The 22,829-nt window shown below is 44.5% G+C and overlaps 1 protein-coding gene across 1 annotated transcript in view; it reads left to right on the top strand.

The window, feature by feature from the left end:
- The window catches only part of PREX1 (phosphatidylinositol-3,4,5-trisphosphate dependent Rac exchange factor 1), a 243,998-nt gene extending 223,949 nt beyond the window's left edge, over positions 1-20,049 (top strand). Inside the window, exons 30-40 of the mRNA XM_027851373.1 lie at positions 408-536; positions 5,471-5,512; positions 6,616-6,833; positions 9,453-9,552; positions 12,135-12,278; positions 12,379-12,502; positions 14,315-14,381; positions 15,490-15,659; positions 16,423-16,525; positions 17,050-17,117; positions 17,849-20,049. Of these exons, the coding sequence (XP_027707174.1) occupies positions 408-536; positions 5,471-5,512; positions 6,616-6,833; positions 9,453-9,552; positions 12,135-12,278; positions 12,379-12,502; positions 14,315-14,381; positions 15,490-15,659; positions 16,423-16,525; positions 17,050-17,117; positions 17,849-17,891 (1,208 nt within the window). The 3' untranslated portion in view covers positions 17,892-20,049. The remainder of the gene's footprint in view (positions 1-407; positions 537-5,470; positions 5,513-6,615; positions 6,834-9,452; positions 9,553-12,134; positions 12,279-12,378; positions 12,503-14,314; positions 14,382-15,489; positions 15,660-16,422; positions 16,526-17,049; positions 17,118-17,848) is intronic.
- The last annotated feature ends 2,780 nt before the right edge of the window (positions 20,050-22,829 follow it).

Raw genomic sequence — 22,829 nt, forward strand, 5'->3', positions numbered from 1 at the left:
GTCCCAGCTCCCTGGCTATTGCCTGCATAGGTGTGGCCGTTGGGGCCCCTTCTAGGTGCTGTTTCCAGCTTTTGAACTACCTGGTACATTGAACAGAGTCAGGAGACTCAGGGTATCAGCTTGGCTCTGCCACTAACTCACTGTGCGATCTGAGTGAGTGATAGGAATAGGTGACATCAAAGGTCCCTTCCAGCTTTGCATTCCGTGAGCTTGTGGGGCTCATGGCATCCAGGGTGTCCAGTGGTGATGGGATATCATAGGGCACGTCTCTTGACCCGTCCATGGCGGAGGCTTCCCAGCAACAGGCACCGTGTCACAGGGTGGGAGCTGTCTTCCCCTCCCCTCCTCCCTTATTCTGTGCCTTTCTGTGTCATTGCCTGTCTCTTAACTTGCTCTTCCTACTGCAGACTTTAAACAGAAGGAGGAATGCCCGATCCGGGGCCGGAGCATGATCCAGATAAGCATTCAGGAAGACCCTTGGAACCTTCCCAATTCCATCAAGTCCTTGGTGGACAACATCCAGAAATATGTGGAAGGTTTGTGCCCAGGATGGGTTGGGTGGTCATGGGAGGGGCAATGAGGAGACCGGTACAATTCAGCAGGGGCTGGTAGTTGCTTCTTTGGTCCAAGTGTACCTAAGTCAGTGCCGTGGTCATGCAGGATGAAACTCTGGATGGGGCAGCTTGGCATGTGCTCCTTTCTTGGACAGAAATGGTCAAGTGGATTCTCAGGAAGTTCTTCCTGTCAATATCCCTTCACACCTGCCTTCCAGGACATCACAACAATGATAACTGTAGCCCCTTAGATGTCCAAAGATCTCAGAGCGCTTTGTGTGGTGTAACGAAAAGGGCACTGGACTGGAACTCAAGAGATTGACCTGGGTTCTTATTCTGGTTGTACCACCTTCCAGCTGTGTGATCCTTGGTTGAGTAAGGGAGTTGGACATCCTTCAACACCGATGTCTTGTCTAGTTTTAGCAGTCTGTTGTCCCATGTCCTTTTAGTTTTAATAGCATTCTGTCTTCTTTGTTGTAAGCCCCTCTCAGTTTTGACAGGTTCCCTTCTAGCTCTGCCATCTTGTATTCTAAGGTTTCTTTCAGCTCTAAAAAGCTGTTTCTCACACTGTCTTTATGAGGTTAGACAGGGCAGGGGTGGAACTTATTTTCAAGACTTTGAATTTGGCCACATGTCTTTCTACAATCTTGACCATATTAGGAGCTTAGGCCTCTCTCAGATCTAGATTCTCTCAGAAGACCAAGTCTAAGCATGCTGTCTCTTGGTGTTCTGTGCCCTTCCTTTTGGACCCCAAGGCTTCTGGTTCCAGGAAAAAGTTCAAGACAGTTGAAATTAGTGGAGGTTTTCTGTTTGGATCTATGCCAGGCCTGTGTCTCAGAGAGCACAGAGGTTTTCAGGCTATAGAGAAAATAGATGTCTGTGTGTGCGTGTGTGTTGTAAAAATGTTGGAGGCAGCTAGGTGGTACAGTGGATAGAGTAGGGGTCCTGGACATCATTATGTGTCAGTGGGAAGATCTGGGAAATGCTATTAGACATAGAGTTTGCCTAGATTTCAGCAGGAAATGTAACAGTCCGCCATGCAGTTCTTGTGGATGAGACAGAGATGGGAGCTAGATGGATTTGGGTCCGGACAAACGACCACAGAGTAGTCATTGAGGATGAGTCACTATCACCTTGGAGATGGACTTCCATGATGAAATGCCCCAGAAATTTGTCTTTGACCCTGTATTCTTCAAAGGTTCTGTTAACGATTTTAGTAAAGATAGAAAAGGCATATTTATCTTTCAGATGACAGAGCTGAGAGATAGAGCCGACAAACTAGATGACCGGCTCAGAATCTAGAAGGAGTCAACAGGACAGAACAGTGGGCCAAATCTAAAAAGATAAACATGAACAGAGACCAAGGGGCAGTCCTATGTTGGGACTGAAGTATAATCCAATACAGTACAATACAATATAACATAGCATACTATAATATAATAGTAATATAATGCAGTGTAATGATATATAGTACATTATAATACCATGTGATATAATCTGATGTAATATAAGATGAATGAATGTAAAAGACTGGGCAGTAGTGGACTGTAAGTTCAACATGAGTTAACATTTCTACATTCAATTGAACAAGTGTTTACTAAGTTCATAATATGTTGGGCATGCAAGGAAAGAAATTAAAAATTGGTTATGCCCTTAAGGAGCTTACATTCTATTCTGAGATAAGTAGGGAGGGATAGAGGGGGAGAGGAGATGAGAGATAGAGGGGGAGGGAGAAAGAAGAAGGTGAGAGGGAGGGAGAAAAGAGAGAGGAGAGAGGGACAGAGAAAGGAAGGGGGAAGAAGAAAGAAGAGAGGGAGGAGAGAGGTAAAAAGGGAGAGGGGGGAAGAGAGAGAGGGAAAAGAGAAAGAGAATATTTACAATCAAAGAGAGCTGATGAAAGGCATCTTGTAGGAGATTACACATAAGCTAAACCTTATAGGAAGTTAGTGATCTAAGAAAGGGCAGGCAAGTAGGGGGGTAGGTTCTAAGCCTCGGGCATAGCCTGAGGTGGTATGCTGCGTTTAGAGGACTGGAAATAGCACTATTTTGGCTGAAACATAGAGTCTGTGAAGAGGTGAAATGTGAAATGAAGCTGGAAATGTAGGCTAAAACCAAATTAGGAAGTGTTTTAAATACCATGTTTGCTTTTTGTCCTAGAAATAATAGAGATCCATGGAAGATTCTTGAGAAAAAGAGTGATAGGGGCAGCTAGGTAGTGCAGTGAATAGAGCACTGGCCCTGAAGTCAGGAGGACCTGAGTTCAAATCTGGACTCAGACCAAACACTTGACACTTACTAGCTGTGTGACCCTGGGCAAGTCACTTAACCTTAATTGCCTAAAAAAAAAAAGAGAGAGAAAGCGAGTGATATATTTTGACATGAATTTTTAGGAAGATGATTTGGTTATTTGGGTGGAAGATGGTTTGGAGAAGGGAGAGATTGCCTCCAAAGCAGTTGAGTCTTAGGCTATATTTGGAACATAGGAAATGATAGTCCTGATGCATGTTCTCTGTCTTGGTCAGAACCCATGAGCATTATCTTCATTTCTGTGTGCCACATTTTAGGAAGGCTATGGACAATCTGGTAGGAGTAGGATTAGGATAGTGAGAAGTCTTGAGACGATCTCTTAAGAGGATCTGTTAGAAGGACTGGGAATGTCGAGCCTGGAGAAGAAAAGACTCATGATAACTGTCTTTGAGTATCTGAAGTATTATGATGGGGAAGAAAGATCATACTTCTGCTTGCCTCCAGAGACTACAGCTAGCGAGGGGCAGTTGTCTAGAATTTCATGGGGAAAGGCTTGGGCTTGATGTAAAGGAAAACTTCCTAATAATTAGAACTCTTGTCCAAAAGTGGAACAGGACTGTTTTGGGAGATAATGAGGCTCTTCTCACTAGAAGTCTTTAAGCAACATCATTGATTAGGGACATTGCAAAGGAAATTTCTTTTTAGGTGCAGGTTGGATTGAATGAGCTCTGAGATCCCTTGCAGATATCAGATCTTCTGACTTGGTGCATCTCTCTGAACTTGTGTGTGTTTATGTTTCTGTATTGTCGTGCCTTTGTTTGTATCTGTGTGTGTCTGAGAGAGGAAGAGAGAGATAGAGACAGATAGAGACACAGAGAGAGAGAGAGAGAGAGAGAGTGTGTGTGTGTGTGTGTGTGTGTGTAAAAGAGTATGTGTGTCTGAGATTCCTATGTACTACAGAGGAAGCTAAATCAAGTCAATTCAGCAAACATTTCTTAAGCATCTGCCACATGCAGATGTGTGTTCTGTGCTGGGTGATAGGGATACAAAGATAAAAAATGGTATACTATTTGTCCTCAGAGAATTGATAATCTACTGGGAGCAGGTAGCAGGTACACAGATAAGTACAATGCAAGGTGAGCTGTGATGGGGACAAAGGAGAGTTCTAGGCAAAAGTGCTCAGGGAAAATTTGAGGAGGGAAGAGCGCTTCCTTCTGGTGAGGTCAAGGGAATCCAACAAGAGGAGGTGACACCTGCCTGAGTTGAGCCATGAAGGAAAAGAACGATCCCGTGAGGCAGCAGTAAGGAGGGGATGCGTTCTAGGCAGGGATGACTTATGATAATGCACAGTTATTAATGATTTCTTACCAAGGCAGGGATTATATCTTATTCTTCTTTGTTTTCCCCACAGCGCCCAGCGTGGGACCTTACACATAGCAGGTGCTCAGTAAATGTTTGACAGATGAATAAATTGTGGTATCTGTGTTTGTATAGGCATAGGGACTGAATCTGTGATTTCATTGGTATAGGGAATTCCTGGGTGAGAGAACTCCCATTACTAATGCAGATTGGCTCCTTCTCTGCAACTTTAGAGGCTTAGAGGATTTCCTTGAGAACTGAGAGGTTAGGTGACTTGTCTGTGGTCTCATAATGTGTCTGGGTTTGAACCCAGACCTTGTTGGCTTCAAGGCTCTCTGTATCTGCTACACTACACTGTTTCTCATCTGTATGTGAAAATCATAAAATATTTGAGCTGGAGTATGTGTAGGCATGTGGGGGAGGAGGAGGTAGGGGCAGGGAGCTGCTAGGAGGTGTGATTTAGCCCCTGTGTTATTCGGGTCCATCCCTGAGAAGACTCCCCATTAACTCCACAACGCCAGGCCCACGTCTGGGTGGGGACTTTGTGGGAAGAGCTTTCCTGTAGCTCCTCCAGGGAAAGTAAAACTTTGAGTGTGAGAAGGTGGCTGAATTGGTATCATGATGCTTATGCCCAAGGCAGTTCCCCCCTTCCCTCACAGCACAGCCCAGAAACGGTGAGGCCTACTTTGGAGACTTGTTATGACCCCGTTGGAACAAGGGAGCAGTTTTCCCGGTCCAGAGAAACCTCCTTTAGTGTTCCTTGGGGTGGGTGCCTGCTTAACAACTTTCCTAGCACCCATCCCTTTCCCTCTCTCTATATAGATCTGACTATGCCCTTATTGCCTGTCAAGTAAAGTTCAGAGTCCTCTGCCTGTCATTCAAGGCCCTCCCCATTGGGTGCCGCCCTGCCTTTCCAACTTCGTCTCATAACACTTCCCTCCACGTACTCTCTGCTTCTGCCAAAAATGATGATTTTGTCCCCAAAACTCACCTCTCTCTGTGCTTTAACTCACACTGTGCCCTGTGCCTGTGATACCCTCCCTCCCCACCTTTTAAATTGAATTCTTAACTGCCCTTCCTTTCACGAGTACCTGGAATTCCCCCTGGATGCTTTTCTTGATAAAATTGCCAGTAACCACATAAATCTTTGGAACCCACATGTATCTGTCATGTTACATAGTGCTTAGATCTGCACCCAGATCCTTAATAAATGTCTTGTGTATTCTATTATACTGTCTGAAGTTCTTAGAACCTCATTCTAGAGCCTCAGACTTCTGTTGGCCTTACCTCCCTTCTCTCTTTCCTTTTAGATGGGAAGAATCAGGTGTTGCTGGCATTGCTGAAATGCACAGGTAATGGATTGGGGAGGCAACATGGTCCAATGGAAAGGGCGCAGGAGGTTCTGGATTCAGATCTCATATCATATATTCACCCTACTCCTCAAACATTTATATCCCAGGGTAACTGAGTTAAAGTATACTCCAAGGGAAGGCTAGAGGAGAGGAGGCTGTCTCCAAGGCTGGCCTGTGGGAGATGTGGATGCTGGGAGGGATTTTGCCTTGTTGGTATGTTTGGTATTTGTTGGTATGTTTGGTTTATAGGCTGGTTATATGTATGTTATCCTTTGGTCTCTTTTTGTAAGTACAGTACTGGAGCCTGATTCCTCCCTGCCAAGCCTCAACTCATCACCCTATTTTTCATAAATGAAATGCAGCCTGTGGGCCCCATGTGGCCAAACGTCAGGTTTTTAGTTTCCTGTGTTTCTCATCCAGGGCTTGGAGAAGAGAGAACCACCGCCTTGCTATCTGATACTCTCTCCTCCTGTTGCTTATAGGGTTTGAATATGGGCATTTCTTCACCTCTGGCTGGGCAGCCTCCTAACTCTACCCAAATACACTCCTTCCAAGGCTCATGTAAGAGCATCCTGGTCAGTCTCTGAGCTAACGTAGCAGCCCTGCCTCCTATAAAGCCTTCCTCCTGAAGTTCAGCATGTACTGTCAGAAACTGGAAGCAGAAAAGTTTCTGAGAAGAAATCTCCTGAACTCCCAGAGTTGTTGTGAAGATGAAATGAGATGTTTGTCAAATGTTTATTAGCACAATGCCTGACATATAGTAGACACTTAATAAATGGAAAGGAATGACTTTTCCTCCCTTCCTTGGACCCATAAAGGAATCTCCTCTATGTTCATAGTTCGGTGTGTGCCAGGAACTGAAAACCCTTCAAGGATGGCCCACGGGAACAAGAAAAGTGGCATGAATCTGTCATTCCCCTTTGTTGTCTCTCCCAAAGTAAAATTGAGAGTTTGAATACCATCATTAGATAGGTGTAGAGCCCTCAAGGCCATATGTGGCCTGCTTCCTGTCCAGATGGAGTCCGTATATCTGGAGGCCACTGTGGAACCACGTCAGGTCAGTTTAGCGTGTTCTCTCTCTCTCCTCTCTCTCCCTTGGGCAGATACGGAGCTGCAGCTGAGGCGGGACATCATCTTCTGCCAGTCTCTGGTGGCCGCCATCTGTACTTTCTCTGACCAGCTGCTCGCGGCCCTGAGCTACCGCTACAACAACAATGGCGAGTATGAAGAGAGCAGCCGGGATGCCAGTCGCAAATGGCTAGAGCAGATCGCGGCCACAGGGGTCCTCCTCCACTATCAGTCACTGCTGTCCCCCAGTGTGGTAAGAGCCATTAGCTGGGGGGATGGGGTTGGGACATGGTGCAGCCGGAGGAGTATGGGCCATGCTCAGCTCTGAGAGGCTTTCCCTGCATGAGATACAGAATACTTGGTGTGGAGAACAAGGACAACCTTCAGTTTACTTATAGGTCAGGGGATTCTAGTCTTGGCTCAGCTGCTGACTAGCTCTGGGACCATTTAGAGAACCATTTTAGAACTGGAAGAGAAATTACGGTTCTTTGATAGTGACCCTCCTCTATCCAGCACAGGAGCAATGACCCATCTTTTGTCGATGAGGAAGCATACTAGAATTTGGAGTGTGAGGACCTGGGTTTGAAACTCAGTTCTCCCTTTTCCAAGCCAATTCAGCAAGAATTAAGGGGCCTGCTTTGTGGAAGCTCGGTGGTAGAGTGAATAGAATGCTAGACTTGGGAGTCAGGAAAACCTCAAATCCTGCATCAGACACTAAACAGTGTGACTCTGAACAAGTCACTTAACCTCTCTCTGCCTCAGTTTCCTCAAATGTAAAATGGAGGCATTGAAATGGTTGGCTCCCAAGGTCCTTTCTAGCTCTACATCTCTGATCCTATAATAGGCAATATGCTAAACATTAGGTTATATACAGAGACAGAATTTAAAATAACCCTTGCCCTCCAAGAACTGATTTTCTACTGGATGGATTGGTAGGTAGGGAATACAACATGTAACCACTTTTACATGATAATTTGATAAGCAAAGAGAGTGTTAGTAACTGGAATAATTAAAGCTTTGTTGGGTGGGAGCAAGCTTTGTGGGTGAGGGAGCAAGTCCCTCACTTGAGACTCAGTTTCCTCATTTGTAAACTGTGGGGTTGGACTAGATGACCCCTCATGTCCTTTCCAGCTCCATATCCCATGACCTCCAGTTATAGGACAGTCACTGTCTCTACAAGGTCTCCCGTTCCATGATTGGAAAACACTCGTTGTAGGAATATTCTTCAGATCTGCCACCCTTCTCCCCTAGGCCCTGCATCTGCTCTCTGGAGCCGAGCAGAGCCAAGTTCCTCCAGCTGACACAATAGTGGCCCTTCAGATATTGATAATATTTATAAAACTTTAGAGGCATAAGGGACCCTAGGCCCTATTTTACAGAGGAGGCAATTGATGCCCTGGGATGTGAGATGACTCACCAAGCAGCTTCTACTGAGTAAAACTGTCACAGGCTTTACCATAATTATTCTTTCATTTGTATAGTCTGTTATATTTTTGAGGTAGTGCTTTTCCAACCACAATTTTCATTGATCTTTAGAACCTAGTGTGGATAGTTGCAGTAATGGGTTATTATCTTCCTTGTGCCCATTTTACAAATGGGGAAGCTGAGGCCTAGAGAAGGTAAATTCACCTAGCAGGTCATTTGGGGGGGGGAGGGGCAAATCCTAGAACACAGGGCTTTTGACTTCCAGTCCAATGACCTTTCTCCTTCACCAAGGTGCCTCCCCAGAAGGCATTTGGGTGTTTTCCTACTAACATAGTAGAGCAGTAGTGCCTTCTGGGTGTGGATTGTGAGCAACCACCATTATTTGCCATTGTGAGCATAGACCCATCCAGGCATTTGTCTCTGAACCATATGTCTTCTTGTGACCTTGACCAACTGATCTCCCCCTCATGGTCTTTGCTTCCGGATTGAAGTATAATTTTTTCACTTTATTTTTCTTATCTATTTTTGGTAACATGGCTTATTATGGAAATATGTTTTACGTGATTTCACATGTATAATTGACATCATATTGCTTGCTTTCTCAATAGGTGAGGGAGGAGTGAAAGGAGGGAGAGAATTAGGAACTCAAAACGGAAAAAAAAAGAATGTCAAAAATAGATAAAAAATAAATTTATATTTTTAAAAAAGAAAAAAGTTGAAGGTGTCTGGCCTCCCTAAGATCCCTCATAGCTTTAACATTCTCTGATTTTCTTATTCTATCCTGACCTCTTCCACACAGTGAGTGTACTGTCTACCTCATTTTAATTTCCACACTGTATTTCTGTATTCACCTTTCTTTCCTCTTCTCCTCAGGGAATGTTGGCGCCTCTGACACAAACCACCAATAGTCTTGTTGTTAAGAGGCAGGTTGTGAGCATAGGGAAGAGGGAAATGTGTAGCTTCTGTTGTTTACTGAAATACTTTAACACTTTTGTGGAGAAACAACTTTGGTTTATCTGTAAAGTGGGATCGTGCTGCCCTCTTCTGGTGAGACACTGCATGCCATGGACCAAATCAGACCTAGCCTCTTCTTCTTATAGTTGACAAAACAGGTCTTAGAAAACAGAACCTGTTTGGGTGTTGGTGTCCTTATCAGTAAAATGAAGAGCTTCTACTAGATGACATTCAAGGTCCTTTCCAGCTCTAAATCTATGGTCTTTGTCTTTGGGTCTGGAAGGCACCTGAGAACGTAGAATCCCAAAGCTACGTGTTCCTTAGAGATCATCTAGTCTGTTATCAGAGGAAAACCAGTGGCAGATGCCCTGTCCAAAGCAGGATGGATCTGTGTTCACAGAGGCAAGCATCGAAGACTGAGTCCTCCGGTGCACCATTTTCTGACTCTGAAAGAAGTTTCTAACAGCTTATCCTTTCTTCATTCATTCTGTAGAGGGAGGAGCGCGTCATGTTAGAAGACGTCCGGGTCACTTTGTCAGAGCTCGACAACGTCACCTTCTCATTTAAACAACTGGATGAAAATTTTGTCACCAGTAAGTGTTTTCTGGTTGCTTTTCCCTGGCTGGGAGAATCATGTCCCTTGGTTTCCACCTCAGGATTCTCCAGCTGGCAGCATCCCCCAGAGGTCATCCTGTTTGTCCCTTGGGGTGTAAGATTACAGCTAGAAAGAGGCTAATCTCATTTTACAGAGGAGGCAGTTTGGGCCTAGAGGTGTTTAGTGATGTGCCTCAGGTCACACAGGTAGCAGGGAAGGGAGCCCTGTTTTGAGCCTTGGGGCTCTGCTCCACCAGGCTGTCTCTCCTCCTGCCTCAAAGCATGACAGGATTGTACTTACTTGCCCCAAGCTGGTGGGTGTGCATCTTCTTCTTCCAGCAAGGAAAGTGTATAACTACCTCTCATAGTCACATATCTGTCCTGGTCCAGCCTCCGGCTCATAACTAACTGAAGTGGAAACAATGGTGGCTTTCCTGTGGATGAGCAGTCTGTGCCCCACTACAACCCAGATACCTCCTTTGCTCCCCCACCTCTTCATTGGTACTTGCCATGGTTAGACTGTCATTCCTTTATCTTAGGGGTTCTTAATCGTTTTGGTGCATTGGATTTCTTTGGCATTCTGGGGAAGTCCATAGACACCTCCTTCTCAGGATTATGTTTTTTAATGTGTTCCACCCCCCCCCCCAAAAAGATTCAGAGGAAAAAGGAAACATTAAAAATAACAAGATCGAATGTTTAAGACCTTTTAAACTGGATGATTTTTAAGGTTACTTCCAACTCTGAAGAGTCTGAAGCAGGCATTCTTAACCTTTTTAATGTGTCATGGACCCCTGTGGGCAGTCTGGTGAAGCCTATGATTCCCCTTCTCAGAATAAATTTTTTAAAAATTCTTATTTGGAGGAAATGCTAAATTTTCAGTTAGTTGTTAGTAAAAACAATGATGTATTCCACTCCCCCCCCATCCCTCCTCCCCCAGTCTGAGTTCATGGAACCTCTGAAGGCTTTGGTCCCTGTCACATTTCAAAGTGCTGCACACTGCTTAAGCACCACCCCCACTTCCCATGGGATATTCAAAGTTTGTTATTCCTTAAGTGTTAATGAATTCTTTTCTGAGAGCAGATGTTCAAAAGGTTAGACTTTGTGGTCACTGGGTACTAGGGATGGGGACATATGAGAGTAGAAAGAAAGGAGCTTTGAGGGGGGAAAAGCATGGAAGTATGAGCCTAAAACTGGCCCCAGGCCAGTACTATAGAGAAGCATTGGAGTTCTAGGTCCAGTGAACCATGACAAAATCTCTGCCCAGGGCTCTAAGCTGCAGAAAGGTACTCTTATACACTACAGAGGAAGTAATGGAAAGACCGATGGTCTTTGAGTCAGGAGACCTAGGTTCAAATGTTGGCTTCGCATTTAGTAGCTATTTGACTTTGGACAAGTCACTTTCCCTCAGTTTCTTATCTGTAAAATGGGAGTAATAATCTTTATGCTACCTACTTCATAGAGTTTTTGTGGAGGAAAATGCTTTGTTAAACCTGTACACCATGTAGAAATTGAAGTTTACCTTACCCAAAGAATGGACACCAACACTAAAAGGCAGCATAGTATAGGGGAAAGAACATGCTAGCTCTGGAGTGAGAGGACCTGGGTTCAAATTCTGCCTGTAATATTTAGCTATCTTTGTGTGACCATGGGCAAGTCACTTCACTTCCCTGGGCTTCAATTTTCTTTTCTTTTCTTTTTTTTTTTCATGAGGCAGTTGGGGTTAAGTGACTTGCCCAGGGTCACACAGCTAGTAAGTGTTATGTGTCTGAGGCCAGATTTGGACTCAGGTCCTCCTGACTCCAGGGCCAGTGCTCTATCCATTGTGCCATCTAGCTGCCCCTCAAGTTTGATTTGTAAGATGAGAGGGTTGGACTGGATAGTTTTTGAAGTCCTTTTCAGCTCCAAAACTATAATCTTATGACTAGACAGAGGCTACTTGCCCTGGGAGGATGAATCCTCAGTCAACAAATTTTTTTTTAAAGTCCATACTATGTCTGAGGCACTGTACTAGGTGTTGGGCACAGAAGTATAAAAATGAAATCGCCCCTGCCCTCATGTGGCTTGTGTTCTAGTAATCTGTTTCCCTAACTTTAAAAAAAAAGGGGGGGATAATAATAGCAACACTGTGGCCCCTCCCACCCCCGGGTTGTTCTGAATATCAAATGATATTTGTAAAGTGTCTAGTAGGTGCTACATAAAAGCTATTTATTGTTGTTACTGTGATTGTTACTATTATTGTTATTATTTAGCATACACAAGGGATATCTGGGACTGTGATGGTGCTGTAGAACGGTAGATTTTCAATCCCTTCCCAGAAGCGATAAGTGTCCATTTGATTATTGTTCTAAGCAAAAGATGTGGCATTGGATGTTGGCGTTCATGTGGCCGCAGAGTATGTACTAAGATGCCTGCACTGGGTGGGCTCTGGGGTCCTGTTGAATGGTTCTCTGGGGGGGTGAAGCCTGGTCTGGAGCCAGCTAGTTAAAATGGCTAAAAGTAGAATCCTTTAATTGCTTCTCTCAGTCTTGAGGACAAGCATTCTAACCCTCCCCTCCCCATTTTTTTTTTTTTGTCTTTCCAGACACTCATGTCTTTTATCATATTGAGGGCAGCCGCCAGGCCTTGAAGGTAATTTTTTCCCTCGACAGCTATCATTTCTCCAAACTGCCCACCCGACTGGAGAATGGAGGCAGTTTAAAGCTGCATACGGTCCTCTTCACTAAAGGTATGTGCTATGACAGGGACTGGGGTGGGGGGAGTGGGAAGTTAGGACTGTCTCAATGTACTTAGGCCTAGCTCTCATGGCTGCCTTGGTTCCTTCATAGCCCTGGAAAATCTGGAAGGGCAGCCACAAGCCGGGGGCTCGACCACCTCACTCTTGGAGGAGCTGCAGCAGGAGACCAATGCTCAGTCCCTGGAGAAAGTCCAGCAGTATTACCGACGGCTCAGGTAGCAGCCTCCCCTGCCCTCTTTTCTCCACCCAGGGGTGCCATCTTTGGCTATTTGGGTTTCCCCAAGGCAGGGGAGGTTGATGAGCCCTTGGAGGGTGGCTTGGAGCAATAGGAAGCAGAGCGGTAGAGTGGATAGGACTTCGGACTGGGACATAGGAGACCTGGATTCTTGTCTCTGATCTACCAGTTCCAGGGTGACTCCTCTGCCCCTCATGTTCCTCCTTTATAAAATGAGTAGTATGAATTAGATAATTTCTTTTTTTTAGGCTATACATATATATTCCTATTAAACATATTTTCACATTAGTGATGTTGTAGGTAAGAATTAGAACCAATCAGAGAAACCACTAGAAAGAGGAAACAGAACACAAGAGAAGAAAAAAAAATAGCAAATAGTATGCTTCAATCTGCGTTCAAACTCCATAGTTCTTTCTTCTTTGTGGATAGCATTTTCCATCATGAGGCTTTTGGAGATGTCTTAGATCCTTGTATTGCTGGGAAGAGTTAAGTCTATCAATATTAGGTATCGCACAACATGGCTGTTACTGTGTACAGTGTTCTTCTGGTTCTGCTCATTTCACTCAGCATCAAACCATACAAGTCTTTCCAGGTTTTTAAAACTGAAGTCTGCCTGTTCACCATTTCTTCTAGCACAATAGTATTCCATTACATTCATATACCACAACTTGTTCAGCCATTCCCCAATTGATGGGCGTTCTCTCAATTTCCAATTCTTTGCCACCACAAAAAGAACTGCTATAAATATTTTTGTACATGTAGGTAGGTCCTTTTCCCATTTGTATGATCTCTCTGGGATATAGCCCTAGAAGTGCTATTGCTGGGTCAAAGGGTATGCACATTTTTATAGCCCTTTGGGCGTAGTTCCAAATTGCTCTCCAAAGTGGTTGGATCGTTTTGCAGCTCCACCAATAATGCATTAGTGTTCCAATTTTCCTACATCTTCTCCAACATTTATCATTTTCCTGTTTTGTCATGTTGGCCAATCTGATAGGTATGATGTGGTACTTCAGAGTTGTTTTGATTTGCATTTCTCTAATCAATACTGATTTAGAGCATTTTTTCGTATGACTATAGATGGCTTTAATTTCTTCATCTGAGAACTGCCTGTTCGTATCCTTTGACCTTTTATCAATTGGGGAATGACTTGTATTCTTATAAATTTGACTTAATTCTCTATATATTTTAGAAATGAGGCCCTTATCAGAGAGACTGGTTGTAAAAATTCTTTCCCAGTTTTCTACCTTTCTTCTAATCTTGGTTGTATTGGCTTTGTGCAAAAACTTTTCAATGTAATGCAATCAAAGTTATCCATTTTGCTTTTCATAATGTTCTCTGTCTCCTGTTTGGTCATGAATTCTTCTGTTCTCCATAGATCTGATATGATAGGTAAACTATTCCTTGCTTTCCCAGTTTGCTTACAGTATCAGCCTTTATATCTAAATCATGAACCCATTTTGACTTTATTTTGGTATATGGTGTGAGTTTTTGATCTTTTCCTAGTTTCTGCCATACTCTTTTCCAGTTTTCCCAGCAGTTTTTGTCAAAGAATGAGTTCCCAGAACCTGGGGTCTTTGGGTTTATCAAATAATAGATTACTATAGTCATTGAATTAGATCATTTCTTAGGGTATTTGTTGGCTCTGACATTCTGTATCCCTCGATGTGACCTAGAGGCAAGACAGGGTGGGAGTGGGACAGACTTCCAGCATACTGGGAGGCAAAATCTGCCCTCTAAGCATCAGCTAGATCCAGGTTCTAATTCAGTGACTCATGGTGTGGATTCCTTTCAGGACGTTTTACCTGGAAAGGTCCAACCTGCCCACAGATGCCAGTGCGACAGTGGTGAAAATTGATCAGGTACCTCCCTCCCTCTGGGCTCTCTCCCTTCCTCTTACCTTCCTGTTTTCTTCCCTCTCTTCTACAGATTTCTGACGATTTTTAATGTGTCTGTTTTATTTCTCTATTCACCTCTAACTTCCATGAGAGGCAGGGACTTTGTCCTTCCATAAATATTTCTTGAGCACCTGCTTTGGGTGATATAAAGGAAGGATCAGTCATGGTCCTTACCCTCAGGGAGCTCACAATTTTTTTGAAAAACAAGACTTGTATAAATGAATACCCAAATGTTAGTACACTAAAAGATATGATCAGGGGGTCAGAATGTCTGCTTTGGGAAGTCAGTGCTGATGAGTGATGGCTAGAGTTACCAGGGAAAGATTCCTGGAAGAGTTGGTGAAGGCAAGAAGAGAGGAGCAGAATAAGCAAAGGCACAGAAATGGAACTGAAGCTGGCTTGTCTCAAAAGGACAGTGGAAATAATGCCGCCTAGTTGGAGTGGAAGGATGTGAAAGGAATAGTGGGAGATGAGGTTAGGTACGGGGGAAGTCCTTGAAAACCAAGGTAGGGAATGGCACTGGGGAGCCAGTCAGAATTTTTGAGCAAGGGGTAACATTGAGCAAGGTGCCATTTTAGAAAACTAATGTGGAGTATGTATATATGGTATCTTAAATAGGGGGAGAGACTGGAGGCAGGGAGATCCATCTCTGAAGAGCTGATGCAGTGGTCCAATCATGAGAGCTTAAACAATGAGGCTAGGGTCGGTAGCCATAGGGATGAAGAGAAGAGGGATGGGTATGTGAGGTATGATGATAGAAGTTGAAACAGTATGATACAGTTAGAGCATTGGTTTTGGAACTGGAGCATCTGGCCTTGAATTCTGGCTCTGGGACTTAACTAGTTGTGTGACCAGAGGTAAGTCACACCTGTCAGAGCATCGGCTTCTACAACTGTAGAAAGAGGATGTTGAACCAGGTGGCCTGAGATCTTTCCCAGCTCTGGAGCCTACGAAATACTCTATGAAATAAGAAAGGCTCCATAGGACATGGTCATAAGCCGGGTTCAGGAAAATAAGGGTCAAAAGTCTTTGACTTTGGAAAAAGCTCAGTAACTCTCTAACTACTTTGCAGCTGATCCGTCCCATCAATGCCATGGATGAGCTGTGCCGCCTAATGAAGTCCTTTGTCCACTCAAAACCTGGCACCAGTGTGCCCAGTGCAGGCCTGCTGCCCATCTCTTCCGAGCTGTGCTACCGCCTGGGCGCCTGTCAGGTCACCATGTGTGGCACTGGTATGCAGAGGTGAGCGCTGGCTGCCCCATTCCCTGCCTGCCACCCCTCTCATCACTCATGGGAGATAGGAGCTACTTAAGTTGACCTTTTGTCCAGGAGTACGTTGCTCCTGGGACTTAGGAGATGTCTTTCAAAATAGCTTTCTCCTCCAAATCTCTTAAACCTTGACATTTCCCATCAGTGGAAAGAGTACACTGGCCTGATTCTGATGCCAACACTTCCAACAGGGGGATTTGGGGCAGAATCACTTCACCTGAGTTTCAGTTTCTCTAACTGTAGAACAGCATTAATAATACTCATATCACCTCCCTCATAGGGTTGTTGTGAGTCTTAAAGCTGTGAAAGAAATGTGAGCAATTATTGTTATTACTTTGGGAGGCAACAAGATTCAGTGGAAAGGATGTTGGACTGGGTGTCAGGAAACCAGATGGTCACTGACCCCCTTATATGACCTTGGAAAAGTCTCTTCCTCTTTCTGGGCCTTAGTTCCCCAGGATTTGACTAGATGATACAGGTTAAGCCCCACTAGAGTATAGAAGGCTTGGTCTACCTACAGTGCTGTTCCAGGGGAGTGAGTTTCCCAACTGGAGTTGGAGTTGTGGAAAGTCCTCAGAGGTAGATGCAGGGTCCTCTGTGTCTTCTGCCCAGGCCATTGCCAGGGGGAAAGGGGGTAGGAGGGGTATTCCATCTGTGTCCTTTTTCCTGAGAGATTACGTGAAGGTCCCTGCTCTGAGAGATTCTCATCGACCTGTCATCCTTGTCCTGTTCCCAGGAGTACCCTGAGTGTCTCCCTGGAGCAGGCAGCCATCCTGGCTCGGAGCCATGGGCTACTTCCTAAGTGTATCATGCAGGCAACAGACATCATGAGGAAGCAGGTAAGACCCTGGGCCTGGCAGAACAAAGTCAGGAACCAGACTTGGGCACAGGACAGTAACCCAGAATTGCTTAGGACTTGAGTCAGCTTTACTGACATGTTTTGGGGGCTTACTGTGTGCTCAGGCCCAAATTATTCACTGTCAGTCTCTCTGCACATGGGTTGTGTTACTATCACCAGCTATTAAGAGGGAGAAGTAAAAGGGGACCAGTGGGGGACTAGCCCCATTTTGGGGCTGGTATCATTCACTCCCACTCCCACCAGACCTGACTCATCCCGAGGGGAGCATTGTCAGCGTTTCACAGGGCCATGATTCACCACTTAGCTCACTCCCTGCCTGTTTGAACAATATTGTTGTGTTTTTACCTAGTTTGGGCCTCTCCAGGCTCTAATCTTTCCCCCGCTACCCCATCCAATAGCTCTAAGGTTGGTGCTACCCAGCCTCACCTCTCTTTCTCTCTCTCTTCTTTCCCCATCCTTCCTCTCCCCTTTCTTCTCCCTTCTGTTTTCTTTTTCACCCTCCAGGGACCCAGGGTGGAAATCCTGGCAAAAAACCTCCGAATCAAGGATCAGATGCCTCAGGGAGCACCTCGGTGAGTACTGTGTGGAGTAGAACATTCCCCTTCTTCAGGGAAATATCAGGCCATTGATCAGTATTAGCCATTGGTCAGAGCCACCACCCAGCCTAATGGGACCAGCTTACATGTGCCATATTCCCAGAGACTGAACTATGTTTGAATACCATGTTTGAGTGACATCTCTTCATACATTTATTAACATGAAATATTTTCTGGATTAAGCCAAACTTTCCCCACATTCCTCTGTATCTGCATCTTTGCTCTCACTGTTCCCTAGCCTTAGAATGGCCTCCCCCCCCATCTCTACCAACATCCTAAATATCATTTCATGAGAGCACTGTACTTAGAGTCAGAAAACCTGAGTTCACATTCAGGCTCTGATACTTACTACCTCTGTGACCCTGGGTCAGCTACTTTAGCCTCTCTGAGCCTCAGTTTACTTATCTGTAAAGTGGGAATAACAGTCCTGGCCCTATCTACCTCACAGGAATGTTATGAGGAAAGTATCTAGTAAACCTTGGAGCAATGTTATAACAATGTTATCCTCTTCCTATCCTCCTCCAGTATCTGATGCAGTGCTCCATAAACAGGTATTTGTTGAATTGAGCATCATCCAGTGAACAGGGCCCTGTACTCTAGAATGAGAAAGATGCAGAGGAGGGTGCCTGGGAGCAGTGAGGTCCTTTGTGTCTGTGGGTTAACCTTCGACCCCTGGTGAATGCATCGCTTCTCGTTCTGTTCCCCAGGATCTATCAGCTGTGTCAGCCACCTGTGGATGGAGACTTGTAAATAAGAAAAGACAAGAACCCTTGCTTTGTTGGAGATCCTGGAAGTGTTCAGCAGAGAGCCAACCCTCAGGACCCTTGGTATACCTCACTCCCCTGCTGGCAGACCTCGCCACTTGCCAGGGTACAGGAGATGAGAGCCTGCTGCCAAGACAGGCCAGATTACTTGAAAGCTGCCCGGTCCCCCTCCTCATCCCAGAATCAGCCCCCATGCCCGTCTTTGTCTACACACCTCTGTGTGAGGCCATTGCTTCTTCTCTTGGACATAGCTGGTTGGGAGAGACTGCAGACCTGGCAAGTACAACTGGACTGGGCCTGAGTGTCTCCGTTCAGGTGCCTGCAAAGGATGGTGGTCACTCGGTGCAACGGAGAATCAGAGCCCAGTCCTGCCACTGACCAGTCATCTCAAATGTGGTTGCTGTCCCTGACCCCCTTGTAATCCTCAGCCCCTTTTATCCGTGGAGCTGTCAGGGTCGTTGGGCCAGTGGCTTGGAGTCATCAGACCCCTCTTGCAAGACACCACTTTGTAAAATGATCAACCTGCACTTTTGAAACCCATGTGTGGCACAAATCTTGGGTTTCCTTCCAATATGAAAAGAAATATTTATTCTGGAGCTCTTCGCCATCACAGATCCCCCAGAAAGAAGCTCTTTCTATGCCTAGAGCATAGCATACATTCCGCAATCACTGCTTGTCATGGGTCTCCTTTCCTTAGTGTTCAGGGGTAGGCACTAACCCTTCCTTACTGATGCTGTCTCTTCTATTCTGCAAAGCCAGTCCTGATTGATCTGGTTGGCATTAACAAGCCTGAAATGAGGATGGAAACCAAGGCCACTTGATGGTCTTGTCCATTGGACTGTACCCATTTTCCCTATCGTGGCAGAAGAACTATGTTGTACCTATTTATGTGGAATGACACTTCTGGGTTTTTGGGTGTTTTGTTTTTTTATTGTGTGAGTATATATTTGAGATTTTAAATTTTAAAGAAAGATATATTGTTTAACATGGGACCAACACGATGTAGCTTTCACATTTCCCAGTTCTACTAAAAACAAAACTAAGTGATTTGAAAATGAAGGTTTTGCCTTTTTAATACTAGGATTTTAGGAAGACAGAGTTTCATGTCAAGAGCAAAAGCAGCAGGTGCCTCAAATGGATTTCTTTTCCCTCACCCCCGTATCAAAATGGTTTCAGTTTATCCGTATTAGACAGACTGCCGCAACTTTATTTAGAAGGCAAAAATTAAGAAGTGCTCAGAGTGTCAGCTGTGTACTTCTAGGAGCAATGTGATCGGTGAGATCTAGGCATCTTTTTAAAAAGTTTCAGCAAACAGAGGGCGTGCACATGGTGGGGCTTCTCCCCACTTCCCCAACTCATCTTCTTCAAATCATATCCTCTAACATCTCAGTCCTGGTCAGGCGATGCAGCAGGTGGAGAAAAGCATGTTTAGGAGGAGAAAGGCTTCCTAGGTGCTCTTGTTTTTATTTATTTTTAATTTGAATTTGCCTTGAATAGGGTATTTGAGGCCCTTGGTTCAGTCAGCCAGCTAGCTTGGAAGGCTCCCAGAATTGAGGAGTCCTTACTCTTCCCACTGCTACCTTCCCACCTTCAAGAGTGCTTGCTCCAAACCTGGGGCAAACTAGCCTCGTGAAGGCCTAGACAAGGCAAGTGTCCCTTTTAATAACTTTCTGCAGAGTCTGAAATGCTGAGGCTGAGTGAGGAGGAAAAGTAAACTTTTCATTTCTTTAGCCAGTGGCCAAGATGAACAGTGGGGGGTCTGGAGGTTGTCCTTGGGGTCTCGGGTCTTGCCTCAATCATTGCTTGAAACATGTACAGACTTCTTGATTTCTCAATGTTGTCTTGATGGGGTGGGGATTGGGAGGAAAACAGGTCCTTCTTTTTCCAGCACTCACTGGGAAACAAGTGATGGCCCTTTCTCCAGAGAGAAAAAGAGAGAGAGAGAAAGAGAGACCATCCAGGTTGCCCACCACAGTGGGCATGTATTTGGGGCGGGGGAGGATGGTTGGGTCTCATTGGACTGGGAGCAGAGGTTGGCTCTCGAGAACATGAGCCTTGTGCACTGGTTTACATGGACATGTACATAATATTCTCATTAAATTCCTGATAGATTTTTTATTATTAAAAGTTGGTTTATATTATAAGGAAGGAGGCTGTGATTTTCATTGGAGCTGTTCTCTTCTTTGGGAGTGGTTGCTGACTACTTGTCACCCTGGGCAGACCCAGAGCTGCATGGGGTAAAAACCATCAGCAGACATTCCTCATGGAATCGGTTTATTTGTGAATCATATGAAGCATCCCTTTGTTGTCTCTCCAGACTTTGAGGCATCCAGCTTCTGGTTGTCCAGTGTCCCTTACTGCAACATGATCCCCTTACTAGAGCACCATCTGATGGACCTTTCCTCTTCATTGCTATCAAGAGTTAACAGAGCATTGGAATAGCAGGAGGGAGGGAGACCTGAATTCTTAACCTAACTCTGTTACTCATTTGCTCTCTGCTCCTGGATAAGTCACATCTCTCTGGTCTCGGTTTCCTACTTTGTAAAATGAGGTTGAAATGAGGTTGGATTGGACCATCTCTTAGGTGCTTGCGTGCTCTAAATTCTGTGGATCTTTTTACTACTAACACCATCCAATTATGTGTTCAAAGCCCCATTATTATGTTATATATTCAATGTTCTGTCATATTAATGCAACCTAAGCATTGAAAGATGTAAAAATGTGGCCTTAGAATCATGAAAATATCACATAACTTCTCAGTACTGTTAAGCAGTTGTCTAAGATTTTGCTCACCAGAAGTTCCCTATGGAAAGGAAATTGCAAATCTGAACCTCCTTCCCCAAATACATCCACATACATATGTATATGCATACATACATATATACATACATACATACATACACATACACATATTAATTGTGTTACTTTTTTTTGATGGCCATGTCAGACTGGTTTGGATTAGATAAGAGAGCCTTTTAGCTCTAACTCCTCTGAATGGTTGATTCTTATTGATCTTAGAGTTTACCAAAACACCTAGTTGTTTTTTTTTTCATCAGCTGTTACCTAGCCATGCAGATTATTCTTGAACCCAAGAATAAGACAGTATCCCTATTAAATTTCATTTTATTAAACTAGATAGGTAGGTGGCTAGTGGATAAAGTGCTGAATCTGGAGTCAGGAAGACCCCAAGTTCAAATCCTGCATCAAACACTAGCTGTGTGACCTTGGGCAAGTCTCTGTCTTCCTCTGTTTCCTCATCTGTAAAATGCGGATAATAATAGCACCTACCTCCCAGGGTTGTTGTGAGTGTTTTGCTATATAAATGTAGGCTATTACAGCCTAATGTTCTAGTCTGTTGTGATCTTTTTGGAATCTGACTTACCCAGTGTATCAGCTATCCCTTTTAACTTTGTATGACCTGGAAATTTGATCTATGCCTTTACCCCAGTCACTGAAAAATGCCCAATAGCACAGGACCAAGGCAGGTATTTGGGGCACTCCACTAGAGATTTTTCTCTAAGTTGACATGGGTCCATTAATTACCAATATTTAGGCTTGGTAATATAAACATTTCTTAATGCACCTAAACTCTCCATCCCTTCCTCTTCATAAGAATGAAGCAAGAGGCTTTTCCAAATGCCTTTGTAAAGTTTGGGTTCTACCTTTATGTCAGGGCTTTGAACCTGGGTTCCAAGAACTTAAAACTCTTTTGTTGACTAGTTAGATAAAATTGATTTCTTTTGTAAGCCTATGCATTTTATTTTATGCATTTTAAAACCATTATTCTGAGAAGAGATGCATAGGCTTCACCAGACTGCCAGAGGAGTCCATGAAACAAAAAGGTTAAGAACCCCTACTCTATCATACCTACTCTAGCAATCTTTGGAGAATGGGTGGGGGAGGAGTTCGGTTATAGAGTTAGCCTGGCTCCTTCATCCTGGGCTCTAGCCTGAGACAGAACTAGGTTGCTTTCTCTGCACAATTTGCCATTGCATGCCTCTATCCCCCACACTCCCCTACAAAGTCTTCCTCTTCCCTCCTCACTCCTTTTCACTACTATGAGCATCCCTTCCCTTGAGGTCCAGCAGGTGGCGATGATTCCCTTTGTATGACCAGCAGCACTCTGACTTCTATGTGCAGAGTCCACAGGACTGGACTTCCTACCATGCTGGCTCTGCCATCTGCCCCAATCTGAGAAGCAAAATTCCCTCTCTGCCATGACTGCCCTGGTCAGAAAGGGAGGACTAATCCCTCCTCCCCAGAGTTCAAGAACTGTTTCTTACATAGAATGATAGAACTTTACATCTGGAAGAGACCTTAGAACATGACAAAGTCAGAGCTAGAAAAGTCCTTTGAATGATAGAGCTGGAAGGGACCATGTTCTAACAAGGAATGTCAGTGAGAAGAGAACCTATAATTTGTAATATTAGAACTAGAAACACCCTTTGAACCTAGAAAATCAGAGCCAGGACACACCTTAGGATATAGAGCATAGAATATTTGAGCTGAAAGGGATTGTGGGACTAACTTGGCAGGTGAGTCTGAAGCCAAAAGAGGAAGTGGCTCCCCAAGATTATTGTATTCCAGGGTACACAGTGAATTAGTAATAGAGCTAGGATTAGAACCCCTATCTTCAGACTACTATGCTTTCAGTTCAAGGATTTAAAGACAAACATGCCTCAAACTGGGGAAGGGGGCAAGGTGAGAGAATCTCAAACATGGTTCCCTCTTCTGAAAAGGTAAAGAGGTCACCAACTAGGACTTGATGACGAGCAGCTGATCTAGGACCTACTTTAAAGCCATGCAGGTCATGTAGAGGGCTGGGCCCTTTGACATTAGTTAGGAATGGTGTCCCAGTATTACCTAGAGACCTAGAGCAATTCTGTGTTGCCTTTGTGCTCCCCAGTCTGTCTCTGTCTTTAAC

The sequence above is a fragment of the Vombatus ursinus genome, unplaced genomic scaffold (assembly GCF_900497805.2).
Source record: "Vombatus ursinus unplaced genomic scaffold, bare-nosed wombat genome assembly UNPS02000580.1, whole genome shotgun sequence".
NCBI lineage: Eukaryota > Metazoa > Chordata > Mammalia > Diprotodontia > Vombatidae > Vombatus > Vombatus ursinus.